Here is a 17686-nt window from a genome sequence, read left to right on the forward strand (position 1 = left end):
AGACACAAACAGATTAATTTGTCCAGTGTTTTAAAGCCCCAAGTGCCAGAGCTGGGACCTGACTTGGGGTAATCTGGATCTAGACTCCAGCAGGGCATACACTACCATGTGTTCCTTTTCAAATTGCTCCTGAGCTGTGCTGTAAGAAGTAAGGGGGACTCAAATCACATAGAGCCAGTAGATCAAGCAGAAGAAACTCTAAAAGCAAATGGGGTAGAAAAGAAAACCAGCAAGTTGTTTGAGTTGGCATTTTTAGTTGCCAGGCTGAAAGTAGCAGGCCTGGGTTTGGTGGGAATTGATGCTGGAGTGACAAACTGGAGCAAGTGCCGGTAACTGCAGACCTGAAGTGCTCGTCAACATTGAGCGTTTCTCCCATTACCCCAAAGTAAAGTGGGCTGATAATCATCTATGTTGGCTATATATACTTTAAGTGATGTTAATAAACATACTAATTAGGAAAACCTTGATTTTTCCCCTTTAATTTGTTTTCCTATGTCAAAGATAAACAAAGCCGGACACCAGCTGAAGTGTTAAGGATAGACCTTATTTAGTAACTATCACAGTAGGGAAGAGAGTCCAGCATGAACTGAACTCAACTTTGATTTGTGCAGAGGTAACTGGGCATTTAAAAAAGGAGAATGAGGGAGAATGAGGGAGTATGAGGGGTGCAGGCACTTGAGCCGAGTCAGGGAAGTGGAAATTTCCAAAAAGCAGAAAGGATTGGTCAACTTGATCTGGGTTTGTTAATAGACACTTATCTGGAGGAGAAACGAACTTCTCTCTTTATGACCGGAGGCAGTGGTACAAGTTAGAACAAAGTGCCCACCAGGTGGGAGGGCTACCTCCTTGAACGTTGGCATTTCAAAGAGACAAGACACTTCTGGGTGGTAAGAGATTAACAGCTCAAAGCTGGAGAGGAAGGATTTATAATTATAAGATTTCTAAAGGAACTAACTGCTCTAGGAGAGATTCAGGGGGCTGATTGGCCTCTCATCAAATTTTGGCTGGAACAAACAGTAAATTCTCCTGGCAGCTCATTGATTTTCCTAAGGCAGGCACTTTAAAGGGAGCTAGGGTTCTCGTAGGGAAGTAGCCTAGAGCTGTTAGAAACTATGGTAGTGTTTGCTCAGCATCTTAGTGTGGGGAGGTGGATGATACCTTTTGTGCCAAGAATCTGCAGTGTTTATAGGCCAGGGTTGAGGTCTAGTTGAGAAAAAGGCTCAGAGGAGCCCAACCAGAGTTTGATCAAAGAGATAGTCTTTGTCAGCTGGTAGAAACCTTGGATTCCTCTCTGGATTCAGACCCAAGGCTGTGATTTTATAGCCTGGGTTGCTGCTTTGGCCGCACTGGTTGAAATGTCCTGTGTGGTACAGCATTTCTGGGTTTCTGATCTCAGGAGGGAAGCCCCTCTTGCCATTTCTGCTCTTGGAATGTGAATGACTTTCCCTAACACTGTATTCACTGCTTCTGTTTGCATAATTGGATGTTTGTTATCAGAAAACAGATACCCTATATAGACCTCACCCTAAGAGACAAAATAATCCATAAAGGGCATTGAAGAAGGGCTCCGTCACTGAATTTTGTCTTAGTGCCGAGACTCAAGGTTCTGCTCACAATCGCTCTGCCTTGGTTGAGTAGATGGGAGAGGAGAGTGTGAGTGAGGACGCACGAAGTTTCATGAAGCTGCAGCCCGTACATCTGTCTTGACATTGACTTTCTACAATCAGCTACTCTGAAAGAGTAGACCTTAACTGGAGTTAGGGACTGTCCTCTGTCCTGCTCTAGCTACGCCACTTTGTGTTGGTATCGCCATGTTATTTCCACGTCTGACTCCCTCTCTACTGAGTTCCTCCAGCTCAGGGAGTCACACTCATCTCTGTACTCCTGGGGTCTAGGTCAGCAACCCAAGTAGACAGATATTAAATGCTGTTTGATTGAATTAACGAATGATGTCACCAAACCTGTGGACTGGAGATTCCCATCTGTAAATGAAATGGTCTGACAAGACTACAGTGATCACCCAGCTGCCTTCCAGGCCCAACATCCTGTGATATCATGACCCCCAAGGTTCAAAGTATTAAGCAGCTGCTGTCTGGCTCTTCAGTAGACATCAGCAATTCACACACTTTCGTACGTTAGTGCAAATAAGTCTCTTGAAACTTAAGTGAAAAGAAGTAATTGTAAATAGAGAAAATAAATTGAGTGAAAAGAGTGAGTCGTTTATAAAGCAATGTTATAACATTTTATTATTTTTTTATAATAACAAGAAGTTTTAAAGGTTAGTTTTCTGTAAAAATTTTAATGTTAATTAACATGTTTCTGTTGCACCAGGTAGTTTTTAAAGATTCTACTCCTCTGATGTGGACTCTGCCCCTGTGAAATGTTTGTTCTGTCCACGGACTTCCAAATAAGCTCAGTGGTTCTGTTCATTCATCATTTCAAACTCTGCATTCATGAATTAATAAATAAATGCTTCTCTGTCAGTCCAGTGAGAAGGTGATAGATTTTGGGACCTCAGCGTCTGGGTAAAACACCTGGATTATTTATAAATTGAATTAGTCACATACAAAATAATATTTCATGAGAAAGAAGATGCCATGATTTGTTAATCTCTCCTTTCTGTCCCCACTGCCACTGCCCAGGCACTTTACTTCAAATTTGGACCTTATTTCCACTATTGACATTGATTAAAATGGCATTTGCATTGCACAGAAAGTAAAAGAAATCTTCAGCATAAAGTATTGCTCCAATAAACAAGCATAAATCACTGAGATCGAAATGCCATCTGTCTCAGTTGACCAACCATGTGATCGCCATGAAAATTCTCAACAGAGAGCGAGGAATTGAGTGTCATCTCAGCATGACAACTTGGATTTGCTCCATGGCACGGGCCTCTCTTCATATTCGCATGTCAGACGATGGCTCTGTGTCTCTCGCGCTTATCAAGGAGACATTATGAGTCCCGCTGCACCAGTGCTCTCAGGGATGTTGGCCTTGGATTCTTCCAGATTCAAGATCTGACTCTTGTACTTCTCCTGCCAGTCCTCCACAATATACTGGTGGTAGGGGTCGTTGGAGTGTTCTCGTCTCTTGGATTTCACCGTGCTCACCAGGATGGCTACGATGATGAAAGAGAACATCCCAATCATCACCATGAGGTACAAGATGACGTAATAGAAGTTCTCGGCATCAACTTTGGCCTGCAGAGCCTCTTGTTCAACTGTCGTGTTTCTGCGCCAATTGTCCATGTAAGTAATAAAAACCCTCTTGAAGGCATCTTCCAGTGTCTGTGTCAGATTGGAAAGAGTAGGCATATTTCCCTCCTGCTGCAATTTAAATAATAAAATAGATGAACAGGTTTAAGAAAATGGATTCTTTCTGCACTCGGCTACCTTAAGGGAAGGAGGGAGGGGCGTGCAAGGGGGGAAAGAAATATTATTATTATTTTTTTATCTGGCTGGTGATTGAGTAAATATTTTGTTATTCTTAAAATGTTGCATATGCATTTTATGCAGTTTAAAAATATTTATTTGTTTATTTGTTTTTTGGGGGGGAAGTAATTAGGTTTTTTAAAAATTAATTAATTTTTAATGGAGGTACTGAACTGAATGGAGTATTGAACTCAGGACCTAGTGCATGCTAAGCATGCACGCTGCCACTGAGCTATGCCCTTCCACCTCATTTTATGCATTTTTTGCATGCATGATACCTTACAATAAAAGTTTAACGGAGCACATAACACTGTACATAGTATGATCCCAATTTGTATATGTAAATAAATGTATACATGCAAATGAAAAAAGACTGAAAATAAAGCATTTGCAGTGTTAATAGTGTGTGGTATATTCAAAATTTTTTCTTCCTTATGTTTTTCTTTTGTTCAAAATTTTCTTCAATAATCTTCCGTTCATTACTTTGTTCCTGAATAGATCAGTCACCTCACAACAGCCAGCATGATGCCTTGTTCATAACAGATAGTCAACAGACATCAGTTGAAAGATGTAATGACTGATGTACGTTCTGTGTTTTTAGAGAATTACAGGGCAGAAGATTGCAAGGGGCACTGACAGACTTTGCAGTCGGCCCCACCTCCTATGCCTAGACAGTGCCTTTTCCAAGTATCCTGAGGAGATGAGTGTGTACATCCATACTTGAAAGAAGTACTTTAGGGAAGTGATACAAAAGAACAACCTGAGAGATCATTCATCAACTCCCACTCTCTGTGCCATCCTCACTCTCACTGCCCGGCCACCAGCACCTGTCACCTGGGTGATACAATGCAACGCATTGCAACCTTCCCCAAAACCAGCTCCTCAGGCTGCTTCTGCCCCTCTCTGCCCTGCAAGGCCATCAATGCGCTCTTGCTAAGAGGGAAATGGGAGCCTATCACTCCGTTGTTTTTTAAACAATGCAGTCCCTTCCTGTTGTTCTCAAAAGAAAATCTTCATTCCCTAACAGGTGTACATGGCCTGGTCCTGGCTGGCCTGCACTCCTCCCCATTCATTCTACCCTCATGCCACCTGGTCTTACAGGCCTGCCTTCCCCCAAGGCAGTAAGCGTTCTCCTGCCTCAGGACATTTGCACGTCCCAGTCCCTCTGCCTGGAATACTTCTGCCTGCTCTTCCCTCTGCTACCTCCTCACCCTTTTGGGCCAGCTTAACTGTCACTTCTGAGAAAACTTCCCTGGCCCTGCTCCCAGCCAGTCCCCCCCACCCATACCACCACTCTTCTCCAATAGCGTCTTACTACTTTTCTTCAAAGCTCTCTTTACAATATGTAGTAGTTATGTGTATACACTGCTGGTGTGAGTGTTTGTGTGTCTGTGTGTGTGTGTGATTATTGGCGTATCTTTCCCCGTCGACCGTCATGTCTGTGAGGGCAGGGCTCGTGTGACCTTTGTCTATCTTGGTACAGCCAATAGTGGCACAGAGCCTGGCCCCCTAGTAGGTACACAATGGATGTTTGGTGAATAAATGACTGTGCTGGGCACACACTGGGCACTGGAAATGAAGCGATGACAAGTTCGAGACTTCTGTCTGAGGAAGCTCCATGTAGTGGGAGATACACAGACAGGGCGAGGCGCAGAGTGGGCAAGAGGTGTGAACAGAGGGATGCGGAGCTCAGAGAATGGAGCCGAGCAGGACTCGTGAATGGGGCAAATTCAGGGAAACAGAACCAGGGAGATGGAGCAGGAAGTAAGCCTGCAGGGCCACCCCGTCAACAACATTGGCTTTACCTAACAGCCTTCTAAGTCAGTGCCCTCTGAAGCAAAAAAAAAAAACAAAAACAAAAACAAAAACCCAGGTCTTTCCTCCCACAGAACATGCCTTCCCTTCATTTCACTCACTGAGAATTCTTGTACCTAAGATAATGCAGGTTTCTCAATCTGATGTTTTTCTTTTTTTCTTTTTGGTAGGGAGGAGGCAATTAGGTTTATTATTTGTTTATTTTAGTGGAGGGACTGGAGATTGAACCCAGGGCCTCATGCATGCTAAGCACGTGCTCTACCCCTGAGCTATACCCTCCCCTCCCCCTCTGATCTGATGTTTTAATTTCTATTATTTGAAAAGCTCTTGGGTCCTCCTCTCCCTCTCTCCTCCACGCAAAGCCTGGTGGGTTGAAAAGAAACAACAAACAGGTAAGATTCCCCAAGGGCACGTCACGCAGGGTTTACAAGCAATGTAACAGAGGCGTGCTTTTCCCCTTAAAACAACACAGTGGACTGTGAGCGAGTGCGGCTAACCGGGCTGTCATCCTACTCAAGACATCACCACTGGCTCCTTAATCCTTGAAGAGCCAAGGTCTCCTCATTCGGGGGGATTTCACACTTACTTCGTGAATCAGAAGGCACCCCTACCCCGCAGCGCCAGGTCAGGGCTAGCCTGACACATGTGACGGGGTGGGATTACTTCACCTGCGAGCATTCTCACCCTCTTGTTTCTTCCAGCCCTTCTCCACTTCTTCATCCGATTAAAAAAAAAAAAAAAAACTGTGATTTGCCCAGCTTGTACACCCTCTGTGGCCCCTCCAGAGAGAATTCCGTTTCCTTTTGTGAAGCCAAATTGAAAAATAGGTAAAACATAGAGATAACTTAAAAAACAGAACAAAACAAACAAACAACCCTAGAAGAGCTAAGTTTACAAAATAAAGGGCTGGCGGGTGCTGAGGGGAATTTGGTATAGTGGAGGGTCCCGAGCATGTGGGGTAGGAGGAAACTGAGAAAGGGAAGAAGAGGACCCTTCTGGGCAGAGAATTAGATCCCCTGTAGTGGTCTTTCCGTCAAAACGGAAACTATTCTAGTTATTTTTGCACACTGGACAGTGCTTCTTTGACACATCTCCAGATCGGTAAGCACTGGGCCACACGGGGCCGGCCTGGGACCTGGGTGCCCCCAGAGAGGTGATGGATTGCAAGCTCCTAAGTGCTTTGAGCTCCTCTGCCCACTCGACTCCCATATATCTCGTTCGTGGGCTGTGCCACTGTGCTCGAAATTGCAATGGCCCCTCTGAGTGGAGGCAGTAAAGGCCCAGAGTTACACAGGAAGGCCCGTAGGATGGGCCACACTCACTGCCAACATCGCTCTGTGAACGTTTTCATCAAAGCAACACTTTAGTTTTTCACCACCTGCGAAAACCCTGGGCCAGTGCTTGGCTGATGAGAAGTGCTCAATCGTTAGTCCCCTGTCCCTTCAGGGCTCTGAGAGAACACGGGGGACACTAGGAGAGGTAAATTTGATGCCATCCAGGATGCGGAGCCTCAAGGGAAGCCTCAGTCATCCACAGCTGAAATGAGGATGGGAACCTGAAGCCCAACCAGAAATCTCTGCCAAAAATAGCTTTAAGACAAGAGACTTCGGTGCTGGGTCCCGCTGGAGTGGGGTTTGTTTCCAGGTGTGGGCGAGGCAGCATCCGTCCACCTGTTGGAGCTAATACTGCCGACTGTTTGTCCAGCTCTTCTAGTGTGGACAGAGGCGCACTGCTGAGCAGATCAGGAGGTGCTTTTTGATAAGACTTAATCACAAAGCTGGAAAGGGCCTATGGAGATTAAATGCCTAAGTGCTGACCGTTGGCCAGGATGAAAAAGTCAAGCCCCAGGAGGAGTCACCATTCAGATGCTGTTGCTTGAGACACGGGCAAAAACCAAACCCCAGTGCATGAGAGCTATTTCACTGATGGCCATGCTGCTAAAACACTTTCAAACAGATCTACATTTCTGATACCCAGAATAACTATTTAACTGAGAGAACTGACCATATTTGGCATAAATGCTCAACCCTCCTCTAAGCAGAATACCTACCAGGCACTCACTTCAGTGCTGCGAAGGCAACTATTACGTAATGCTCTATTGAACTATATGAAGTTGCCAGTTTTAGAAGCTAAAAAGGGTCAAATTTGGCAATTTCATACATAGTTCAAACTAATACATGTGAACCTACTTTTTTCAGGCATTTTGAAATAGATGGTTCTTGCTCAGTCAAATAACCAGATGGGCCCCTAGAGGTGATTCGGGCTGGTCTGCTGCTTTGGCAGGTGGAGGAACTGCAGCTCAGAGAGCCTAAATCACCTGTCCACAGTCACAGTGCTGAGACTAGAAACCCAAGCCCCCCAGGCTGGCACCCGGCACCCGGCACCCGTTCTGTCCTAGCGGAAGTCCCAAATTCCGGTAACTCCCTGTTTCCATCACCTGTAGCTGGTCAGCTCAGTGGGCAAAACAAAAGAGACCAAGACCATGGCTGGAGGTGATGCATATCTATTAGTTGTGCCTGATCTTCAGGACACATGATGACCACCTAATTCCAGCTGCACCTGTCACAAATGTGCACAATTCACCACCAGGACAATCCGACACTGAAGAAAGTAACGTGCACTTGATCCCCCAAATCCAGAGTTCACTTTTCTTGAAAGTTGTGGATCATTAGCACCACCGGGACTTGCAAAAGGCAACAGAGTCTGTCAGTTTTACAACAAGAGTAGAAAAAGATGGTTATCCACACTAATCCTGAAACTCCCATTAAAAAAAAACTTTCAAAAGTTTTATCCAAAGGTGACTACTGAAGAAACAAGCAAGGAAAACACTACAAAAAAGAGGGAGAAGGAAGATGGGGGAAGAGGGAGAAGGAGAAGAAAGAGAGAAAGTCTGCGAACGAGGAAGGAAGGAAGGAAGGGTCAGGTCTTCTTATACCAGGAAAACCATTTCTTTCATAATTTTCTGGGGGGAAAAATAGCTTTGTTACTTAATTCCTCAAAAAAAAAAAAAAATAATGAGTGATGGAAACTTACCTGCACTGGGCGGTGCGTGAGCAGAACTCCTCCCTGTGAAGCCGGGCAGCCCCGCAGGGTCTCCCTGGTGCTGGCGGGCCCCCGGGATGGTGCAGAACCCTCGGGCTGCTGGGCAGCTTCAGCCTGCAGCCAGCTGTGCCCCGGCTCACCCCCGTCTGCAATCCTAGGCTTTTACCAACCCAAATATTTAATCTAATCTTAAGTGGAAAGTTAAATACTGACTGGCAGCTGGTAATTAACCTTGGTGCCGAGGGGGTGTGCCTGCGGGGAGTCCAGCATCGGGCAGGGGCCTTACAAGTTCCCTCTTCAGGCTTCACGATGCCAGCCCCAGCCAGGGCAGTGCCTGGGCACAGTTTGCCACCCTCCCAGGATGAGTCTCAGAGGACAGCTCATTCCCTGCAGACCTTGTGGGGAAGGGAAGTGTCCCAAAGAGCTGAGATGAACGTAGCCATCTCTGAGTGGTCGGTGTGGGTTGAGGACAAAGCCCTATGATTGGAGACAAGTGCCCTTATTCTGAGCACCTCCTCATAAGCCAACATTTCATTTAAATACCCCTGTATGGGACAATTTCCAAATGACTTAGAACAACACTGTTGTCTTGTAGAACAGAGACTGGCCACAGAAAGGTGCTAAACAGAGGATTTGAAAGCGAGCCCACAAAGTCAGCAAAAACCTCAAAAGAGCGGAACAAACTCTTCTCACCCAAAGAGACTTTTCTATCAGAATGAGAGTCCTTGGAACTGGGCGGAGTGGGACTTCATAAGGGCTAACGCTTTCTGAGTTCTCACCAGTGCCAGGTTCTTCCCAAATGCTTTCATTGCATCAGCATCATGTCACTGGTGCCACGACCCAGTGCAGAAGGGACTACCAACTTTACCGCTGAGGGGCCCCGGCACAGAGAGGTCAAGAGGACAGAGCGACACAGACGCAGAGCCAGGATTGGAGTCCCGTCCTGAGAGGCAGCTCCACCAGAAGCTGGACATCACTCTGACACGTACTCATGCGAAGGAACGTTAACTTTGTTTCACAATTGGATTTTCTCATTAAATGGTGCTCTGAACGAGGCAGTTTGAAGCACACTGGGTGGCAGGGGGAAGATGGCTGGGATTTAAAACTCCCTACAAAGTGTTGACTGAAATAAAACCACACAACGTGAGAGCTGTGGGTTGTTTTATTTGGAGCCAAATGAGGACTGTAGCCAGGGAGCCAGCATCTCAGATAGCTCTGAGGAACAGCTCCAAAGAGGCAGGGGGAAAGCTCAGTATTATATATGTCATCAGTGAGGGGGGGACGTGCAGCCAAGCACACGTTCAGGCAGAGGCTGCTGCTAGTCATGAGGAGCAGTCGTCACCGTTTATGATTCTAGTGCTTTTCTAGATATGAGGAGACACAAGAACTGGGGTCATAAAATCTTCTCCTGAAAACATCTAACTATCTGACGGCCTGTTCAGCCAGTTCTCCCAGAGCACAGAGCGCCTCGTTCCTGACCTCCATCCTGAACTCCTTTCAGAGGGTGTTGAAGGTCAGCGGCTGCAGCGACTCGTGAGCTAATCCAAGCAGAGCTAGATGGCCAGTGCCAATGCGATCCAATCCTTGCAGAGGCAGATGGCAAGTGCCAGGTTTTAGCTGGCAAAATTATCATACTTAACGTATGAGATGTGATCTGAAGAAACACGGGGATCTCTGAAACTCTGCACCAGCTTCTCATGACACCGTTTGCCCTCGCAAATCGCCTTCACTGAACGAGATAAGGCAAACCCAACTGGAAAGGAACAGTTTGACGGTCCAGCTGGGCTCAAAGTGCAGGGCTCCCTGGGCAATTCCACCGGGGTGACTGCGCCACCTGCTGGTAGACAGAAGGAACAGAGGCCAATCAGCTCTTTAAGCAGCCCTGGCCATGCAATCTCACATCTTGAATTCTCCTAGTGCAAAGGTTAAGAAGAACCAAAACAGTGTGCAAGTCTACACTTTGGGGATTAGGACAGGACCAGAAGGCAATAGATCCTGGTGGCTAAGAGCTTGGCTCTGGAGGCTGAAAAACCATGTGAACAAATTACACAGGGTTCCTGATCGGTGGATTCCTCATCTGTAAGATGGAGAGCAGGAGAGATCCTGCCTCATTGGGTTGTCACAAAAATTAGATGAGATAATGGATGTAAAGCACTTAATACAGAACCTGGTATTTGGCAACAGCGTAAATGCCCTACACGCATTAGCTTTTGCCGTTATTTTTAAGAGAAATAAACAAGAGGACAAGGCAGTGAGAAACAGACCTTGACCAACCTCATCAAGGAAAAGAACATTCTAGCACCTGGTGAAGAGTGGCTCCTTCATGGTTTATTTTTACATAGCTCTTCCCCATGCCTCGGTACACAATTCGCACGACTGGGATGAGACGGAGACCTGACAAAGTGGATGCAGAAGCAGAGGGTCAGTGTGACCCAGGTGTCCCTTAAAGCCTGGAGAAGACAGCAGAAGGGGGACAGAGCTGTCCCCTGTTTGCTCCCAATGGGCATCAGCGCCCTTGACCTCTGCAGAAAGCTCTCAGTAGGTACACTCTGCCCCGTCCCCAACAGGAGAATAAAATGCTATCTGCCCAGAAAGCAAGTTATGTAAAAGCAAATGTCCTTTTTTAAAGCCCAGCCTCAGCCCATGTCCTTACAGAGCTCCTCTGCCTATGTATGACATGTTTTTATAAATCTAGTGAGTGGAGTCTGCTTTTGGATTTAAATTTGAGTGTTACTCAGTCTGACAGCCAGCTCTAATAAAACCCCCAAATTCCTTCAGAAGAGAAGAGGGTGGAGGACTTTGTTTAGAATCAAATCTGACTTTCAGGTGACCTGTACCATTCTTAGGGCACCACTATGGACACAAAGCAAGAGGCTAACAACACTCCTTAAGTAAATAGGACTCTTATTAGGTAGTTGTCTTTGCAAATCCTCAAATCAGTTAGTGTCTCTGCCTCAGTCCTGCACTGACCCTATCCATTGCCCTCCTGGGACGGTAGGTAACCCTGCATCCACACCTTCTTCCCTCCTTCACACCCTCCCAGTACAGTTACATCACAATTTAGGGTTAAATCCAACCTCAGAGTTTGTATTTCTGCGATGATAGAAACATTGTTCTTTGATGACCCACATCATGAACTGTAATGACATCTCTCCTTTACACTTCTTTGTTTTTCTTGGAGTTAATAATTATTTCTTTTTAAAAATATTTTTACTGGGCTGTTCTCAAACCTCTTCCTACACCCCTCGATGACTCAACATCATTAGTCGTTAGGGAAATGAACCTACAACCACAGTGAGCTGCCACTACACACTTGCTAGAATGGCTAAATTTTAAAAAGACTGACAACACCAAGTGTTGGTGAGGATGTGGGGTAACTGGAACCTTCATCAGCGCTGGTGGGAATGTAAAATGTAAAACAACCACTTGGAAAGAGTTTGGCAGTTTCTTAATAAGTTACCATAATGGCCCCAACACTTCCACTTCTAGGTATTTACCCAAGATACATGAAACAAGTCTTGCAAAGACTTGCGCGTGAGTGTTCATAGCAGATCCCTCAAATATCTGCTGAGGGATATTTGGGAATAACCCAAATGGGCAATAGAATATTGCCCAACAATAAAAAGGAACAAATTCATGATACATGCAACAACATGGGTGAGTCACAAAAACAGTATCTGAGCAGAGCATGTTTTACTAAATGAGTCTATTTCCAGAAACTCTAGGAAGGGCAAAAGTAATCCACAGTGATAAAAAGCAGACCAGTTGTTTCCTGGGGCCAGGTGAGGGGAAGGTTGAATTCAAAGGGTTGAGAGAGAATTTTTGGGGGTGACTTGATTGTTCTATATCTTGATTATGGTGGTGGTTCCCTGGGTGTATACATTTGTCAAAACTCATTGAACTGTACACTTGAAACGGGTATGTGTAACTTGATGTAAACTAGACCACAATAAAATTGATATCTTAAAAATCCATATTTGTAGATTTATGTCTCCAGTCCAGTTCTCTCCTCTAAACTTCAGTCTCAAATGGCCAAATGCTTACTTGACATTTCCACGTGTATGTCATTTGGACATCTCAATGTCAGGGGTCCAAGCAGAATGCTCACTTCTCCCACCAGATCTGCTCCTCCCCTGTGATCCATCACAGTCAAGTGGCCCCACAATCTTTCCAGCTCCTTAAGCCAAAAACTAGGACAGAGCTTTGATTCCTTTCTTTGCCTTACCTCCCACATCCAGTCCATTTGCAGATACAGCTGATTGACTCCCATTAAGAAAGACCTCTCCAAGTCTTGAGTGTGGCTGTGTGAGTTTGCACACTGGGTGACATTGCACCCAGCAGAACTATAGCAACCCATCCCAACCTCTTTGGAAGCCATGCCTGGGCTTTTGTGTTGTAAACTAGTGTAATGGCCAATTGCAGAGAAGAGTTACAGTCCATGTTATGAGCCAACCAGACACCTGTTCTCAGAAACTTGCCCGTTTTTGTTGTACTTTTTTATGGTTGCCTTAAGCCGAGTTTTCCCTGTGTCTGCACAAGCAGATCCTTTGAACGTGTCCCTTTGTCTGGCAAGCAATAGATCCAGCTTTGTTTCTTACTGCTCAGGTGGCTCCTTGTTCTAATTTGACACTTCAAAACACATTTCAACTCAGTCTACTTCTCTCTGAAACACCTCCTCATGGCTGGACTGGGTCACGGCTTGCCGTCTGCCTTCAGCTTTTCCCTCTTTGTCTTCATTCATTCACTTTGAAAAGCGACCAGCATGACCTTTTAGAAACATAAATCGAAACACGCTATTCCCTTGCTTAAAACTCCCGACTGGTTTCCCATCACCTTCACAGTAAACTCCAGACTCCTTAGTGCAGCCCCCAGTACATAGAGGACCTGGCCTCTGGTCCCCATCCTGACCTCATCCTTCCCTCACAGCCTGGTCCTGCTTCCCTGCTCCCTGTGTTTCTGTGTTAGCATCTGTACTCATCATTGCTCTAATATAGTATCACAAACTTAGTGCCTTAAAACAGCACAAATTTCTTGTCTTAAAGTTCTGGAGGTCAGAAGTCCAAAGCGGGTCTTAACTGGGCGGAACTCAAGGTGTCAGCAGGGCTGATTCCTTCTGGAGACTTTGGGGGAAAACTTGTTTCCTTGTCTTTTCCAGCTTCCAGAGGCTGCCGGCTTTCCTTGGCTCAGGGCCCCTTCCTCGTATGACTCCAACCTCTGCTTTCATCATCCCACCTCTTACCACTGACTCTCACCTTCTCGCCTTTCTCTTAGAAGGACCTTGGTGATTGCACTTGGCCCGCTCAGATAATCCAGGATCATCTCATCTCAAGGCGACTCATTTAATCACAACTGCAAAGTCCCCTTTACCACGTAAGTTAACTTTACTCACAGGTTCCAAGGATTAGGACGTGGCCACCTTTGAGGGGCCATTATCCAGCTTGCCACAACATCTTTGTATCAGCTGTTTCCTCTGCCTGGAATGCTATTCCTGCAGATTTTAGCACAGCTAGCTTCTTCACCTCTTTAAATGACACCTTCTCAGGCAGGTTTTTTTTCCCTCTGTGTACCCAATCTGAAACATTGATGCCTACCTCAGACACCACTCATCAGTCACTCAGAGCATTTTCAGTTTTCTGAATTGTGCAGGGCTACCACATACTGTTACACTGGCTGGGCAGTGCACAACCAGGGGACACCATTCACTTAGACTAGAGTGTGAATGGAGCTTGTGCACAGCCTGCACCACCATGCGTGATAGCATCTTTGAATTCTGAAGTTATCCTATTTTATTGCTTTTTTTTTCCTGTCTCTAACTTGGTACCTCAGCTCCATGGCAGCAAGAATATTGTCTGTGTTACTCATTCTGAGTCTGGTTGAACAAAAGCTCCCAGTGCTTTCCAAATTCATGGAAAAGGTGGCAATTCTAGATTTCAGTTCAGACGAAATCAAAATCACCTATTTACAAGGCACCAAGGTTATTCTTTCAATCAAAAAGCTGCTTGGAAAAGAAACTCGGCATCATTTCAAAAACATTAATAGTACCTGGAGTTTGCAAATGGGGCTCATAAAATAGAAGGTTTTCTTTGATGGTCTTAATGTGAGCAATGGCTTTGTGAGAAGCTGGAGCTGGCTGTGCTGAGAAACACTGGTAGCTTTGTGCAGCTGTACAAGGAGCTTCAGATTTCTGGATGCCCAGTTTCAGAATATTAGAAGAGATGACAGTGGTTCTGGAGTGGATGACACTACTTGACTGAGGAACTGCGGGAATTTTCTTCTCTGAGCCACAAATAAGCGTGACCATTTCCCACAAATAGGGCTTTACCAGGAACACCCCAAATACGTGGTTGAGCCTTGAAAGAAGCAAGCTGGTAGGATGCTTTGAAAACGCTGCTTGAGTGATAGAGCAAACCAAGTTTTGTTCAAGTTTCTCCTCTCCGGGCGGAGCCCTTCACCCAAGGTGCTCTCCCAGCTTTGCTTCTGGGGGTGAGAATCTTGCCACCAAGAGGCTACCGGCGTATTTTTGCAACGTAATGCCTCAGCTTCATGGTGTTCCATTCTCCTTGACCTTACTCAGCTCCAGTGAAGCCCAAGGGCGCCAAGGCAGATGTCACTCATGGGCCCAATGGCAGGATATTGTATTCAGTTTCTGTGAGCAAAAACAAGAGCCCCCCTCGTCTCCGGGAGCATTTCTCCCCCCCACCTTAATCTGAAGTGAATGATACCTTCCTGTGATACCAGGGTTATTTCACAAAGGTGGTTTTCAAAGAGGAAGAGAATCAAAATGAAGAAAAAGGAGTCCTCAGCCTCTGGCCACAGGTGTGTGGGCGCTGAAACTGGATGGAAAGGTGAGAAGGGACAGCTAAGGGGGCTTCAGTTCCCCCAGAAGAAGTGGGAGGCCCGTGGACCCTTGCAGGGAAAAGCAGATCAAGCCAAACAGGGGAACAGGGAAGGGGGAGTCTCACCTTTCCAGTTGTGCCAGGAATCAGACCTGCCTTTTGGTCTCTGCTTAGAATCCAGCTTCCTGTTAACGCATCCAGCGAAACTCTTTCCAGGTGTATCCTTGACAGCATCTCTCCTTGTTTCTGAGCCCTTCGTTTAGGAAGAGTGTTGAGTGGGTTTTCTTTGGAACTTGTGTGCCTGATTCAAAGACAGAAGGTTGCGATGGAGAGTGTCCAGGGTAGGAGGAATCCCCGGGCACTCCTCGGGAGGGCACCCACCAACCGCTCGCCTACCCCACCACCGAGGACCCCAGCCCCTCTGCCCTCCTGATGCCCTCAGATTGGGTCTCAAGGGGAGATATCCACCAAAACCAAGCACCTGCTCCCTTGAGAATTATGTTTCCTTGAAAATTTAGAACAAACCCTTGCCCTGTCTTGGAGAAAACTGTCTCCAGAAATCTGGATTCCAATGCGTGGCAGCTTTAAGAATTTGCCTCACTTCACACTTGTCAGCAAAAATAAATTTGCTGTTATTTAAAAAACAACAACAACAAAAACCAAAAAAAAAAAAAAAAAAAAAGACAAGTGCTGAGGAGGATGTTCAGAAATTGGAACCCTTGCACACTGTTGGTGGGGATGCAAAAGGATGCCATCTCTGTGGATAACAGAATGGAGGTGCTCAAAAAATTAAAACAAGAACTACCACGTGATCCAGCCACCCCAGTCCCAGGTCTTTACCCCAAAGAATTGAAATCAGGATCTCAAAGAGATATCTCCACTCCCAAGTTCATTGCAGCACTATTCACCACAGTCAAGATGTGGAGACAACCTGGGTGTCCCTCAGCAGAAGAATGGATGAAGAAAATGTAGTGTATACATATAATGGAATACATATATATATATATATGGCCTTTAAGAAGATGGAAATTCTGTAATCTGTGACAGCACAGATGAACCTTGAAGATCTTATGCTAAGGGAAAGAAGACAGTCACAGAAAGACAAATACAGCGTGCTCCCACTTAAATGAGGTATCTAAAATAGTCAAATTCGTAGACTCAGAGGGTAGAATGGGAGTTGCTGGGGGCTGGAGGGTGGTGGAAATGGGGAATTGCTAATCATCAGGCATAACCTTTCAGCCAAGCAAGGCGAACAAACTCTCGAGATCTGCCGTACAACCTCGTGCCCTGAGTCAGCAATGACGTGTCACACATTATTTTCTTAAAGGGGTGGATCTCATGTTAGATGTTCTTACAACAGTAGAATAAAATTAAAAACAAAAGAATTGGTTTCAGAGTAGCGACCTCAAGGAGACAGCTCAGCTTTGTGAGTGTCCAGAAAAGGGATGGCCCCGCGGAACCTGTGGTCCACCTCTAGGGAATTCCTGATGGCTACGTTCCAGTTTATGGTCTTTCGAGCCTGACTAAGCAGAGTGTTTAGAATAGGTTCTCCTTGGCTAAAGCTAGAGAAAGAAAATTCAAATCAGAGGCTGCGGTGTTCAAAACGACCACACTGTGTCCCCACAGCGCTGTCAAGTGTGCTGGTTCCCAAAGTAGCCCAGTCTGGACGTGTTTGGTTCTGCGGATAAGATAGAAACGACTTTGCCTTGCTCTGGGCGGGTGGGTTCTCCTGCCCGCTGGATCTAACTGCCAGTAGCCCTTAGCAAGGTTCTGGCTTATTTCTTTTTACATTTTTGTTAGAGAGTGACAGATGCAACCATTCCATGCATTTCTCTTTTTTATTATTATTTTTACTTTGAAATCATTATAGAACTTGCAGAAATGTTGAGTCCCATGTACCCTTTACCCAGCTTCCCCCAATGATGGCATCTTACATAACTATAGCAAAGTATCAAAACCAGGGCATCTGCATCCATAAGATGCTGTTAACTAGACCACAGACCTTATTCAGATTTTGCTTTTTCCTACATATTCATGTGTGTGTGTGTGTAATTTGATGCAGTTTTCTCTGAAATAGAGATTCATGGAAGTACCACCACAATTAAGGTAAAGAACTGCCCCTTCCCTGGTAAGGGACTCCTTCGTACCCCACTTTACACCCTCCTTCCCATCCCTTTCCCCTAGTTTCAGTCTCCATAAACCTGTACTTTTTTAAATTCTTATTTTTAATTGAAGTGCAGTCGATTTACAGCGTCAGTTTCAGGTATACAGCAAAGCGATTCAGTGATGCGTGTGAGACAGGAAGGGGGCGGGGCACAGCCATTCAAGGAATGCTACGGCAATTAACATCAAAATGGTGAAAGATTCAACCCCTAGCAGGCCTTGAGGCTCAGGATGGTGGGAGATTTGACTTCTAGTAGACCTTGAGCTTCATTATATGCCTACTGTAATATTAGCATGGTGAATAGCATGCCCACAGGCACCACGGCTGTCCCAAGGCTCGCCACAAAAGGTCAAAGGGTGGGAAATGGCCAACTTCCTGGGAATCCCAGCCCCTTCCCC

At 45.7% G+C, this 17686-nt stretch overlaps 1 protein-coding gene across 2 annotated transcripts; it reads right to left on the reverse strand.

The window, feature by feature from the left end:
• Positions 1-2283: 2283 nt before the first annotated feature.
• Positions 2284-8467, reverse strand: KCNE2 (potassium voltage-gated channel subfamily E regulatory subunit 2). Of its 2 annotated transcripts, XM_014561651.2 has the most exons (3): positions 8280-8467; positions 5833-5960; positions 2284-3326 (listed from the first exon to the last, which is right to left on the reverse strand). In XM_014561651.2, the coding sequence occupies exon 3, from the start codon at positions 3312-3314 to the stop codon at positions 2943-2945; it is 372 nt and encodes a 123-aa protein (XP_014417137.1). In that variant the 5' UTR covers positions 3315-3326; positions 5833-5960; positions 8280-8467; the 3' UTR covers positions 2284-2942. The 2 variants fall into 2 exon arrangements, with proteins under 2 accessions (XP_014417137.1, XP_014417135.1); XM_014561649.2 differs by lacking the exon at positions 5833-5960 and having other exon boundaries at positions 8280-8466.
• Between the last annotated feature and the right edge of the window lie 9219 nt (positions 8468-17686).

This window comes from Camelus ferus, chromosome 1 (genome assembly GCF_009834535.1).
Source record: "Camelus ferus isolate YT-003-E chromosome 1, BCGSAC_Cfer_1.0, whole genome shotgun sequence".
Taxonomy (NCBI): Eukaryota; Metazoa; Chordata; class Mammalia; order Artiodactyla; family Camelidae; genus Camelus; species Camelus ferus.

What these genes read in the sequence shown, in the direction of transcription:
- KCNE2 (XM_014561651.2), bottom strand. Translation starts at nt 3,314, where the DNA reads ATGCCTACTCTTTCCAATCTGACACAGACACTGGAAGATGCCTTCAAG.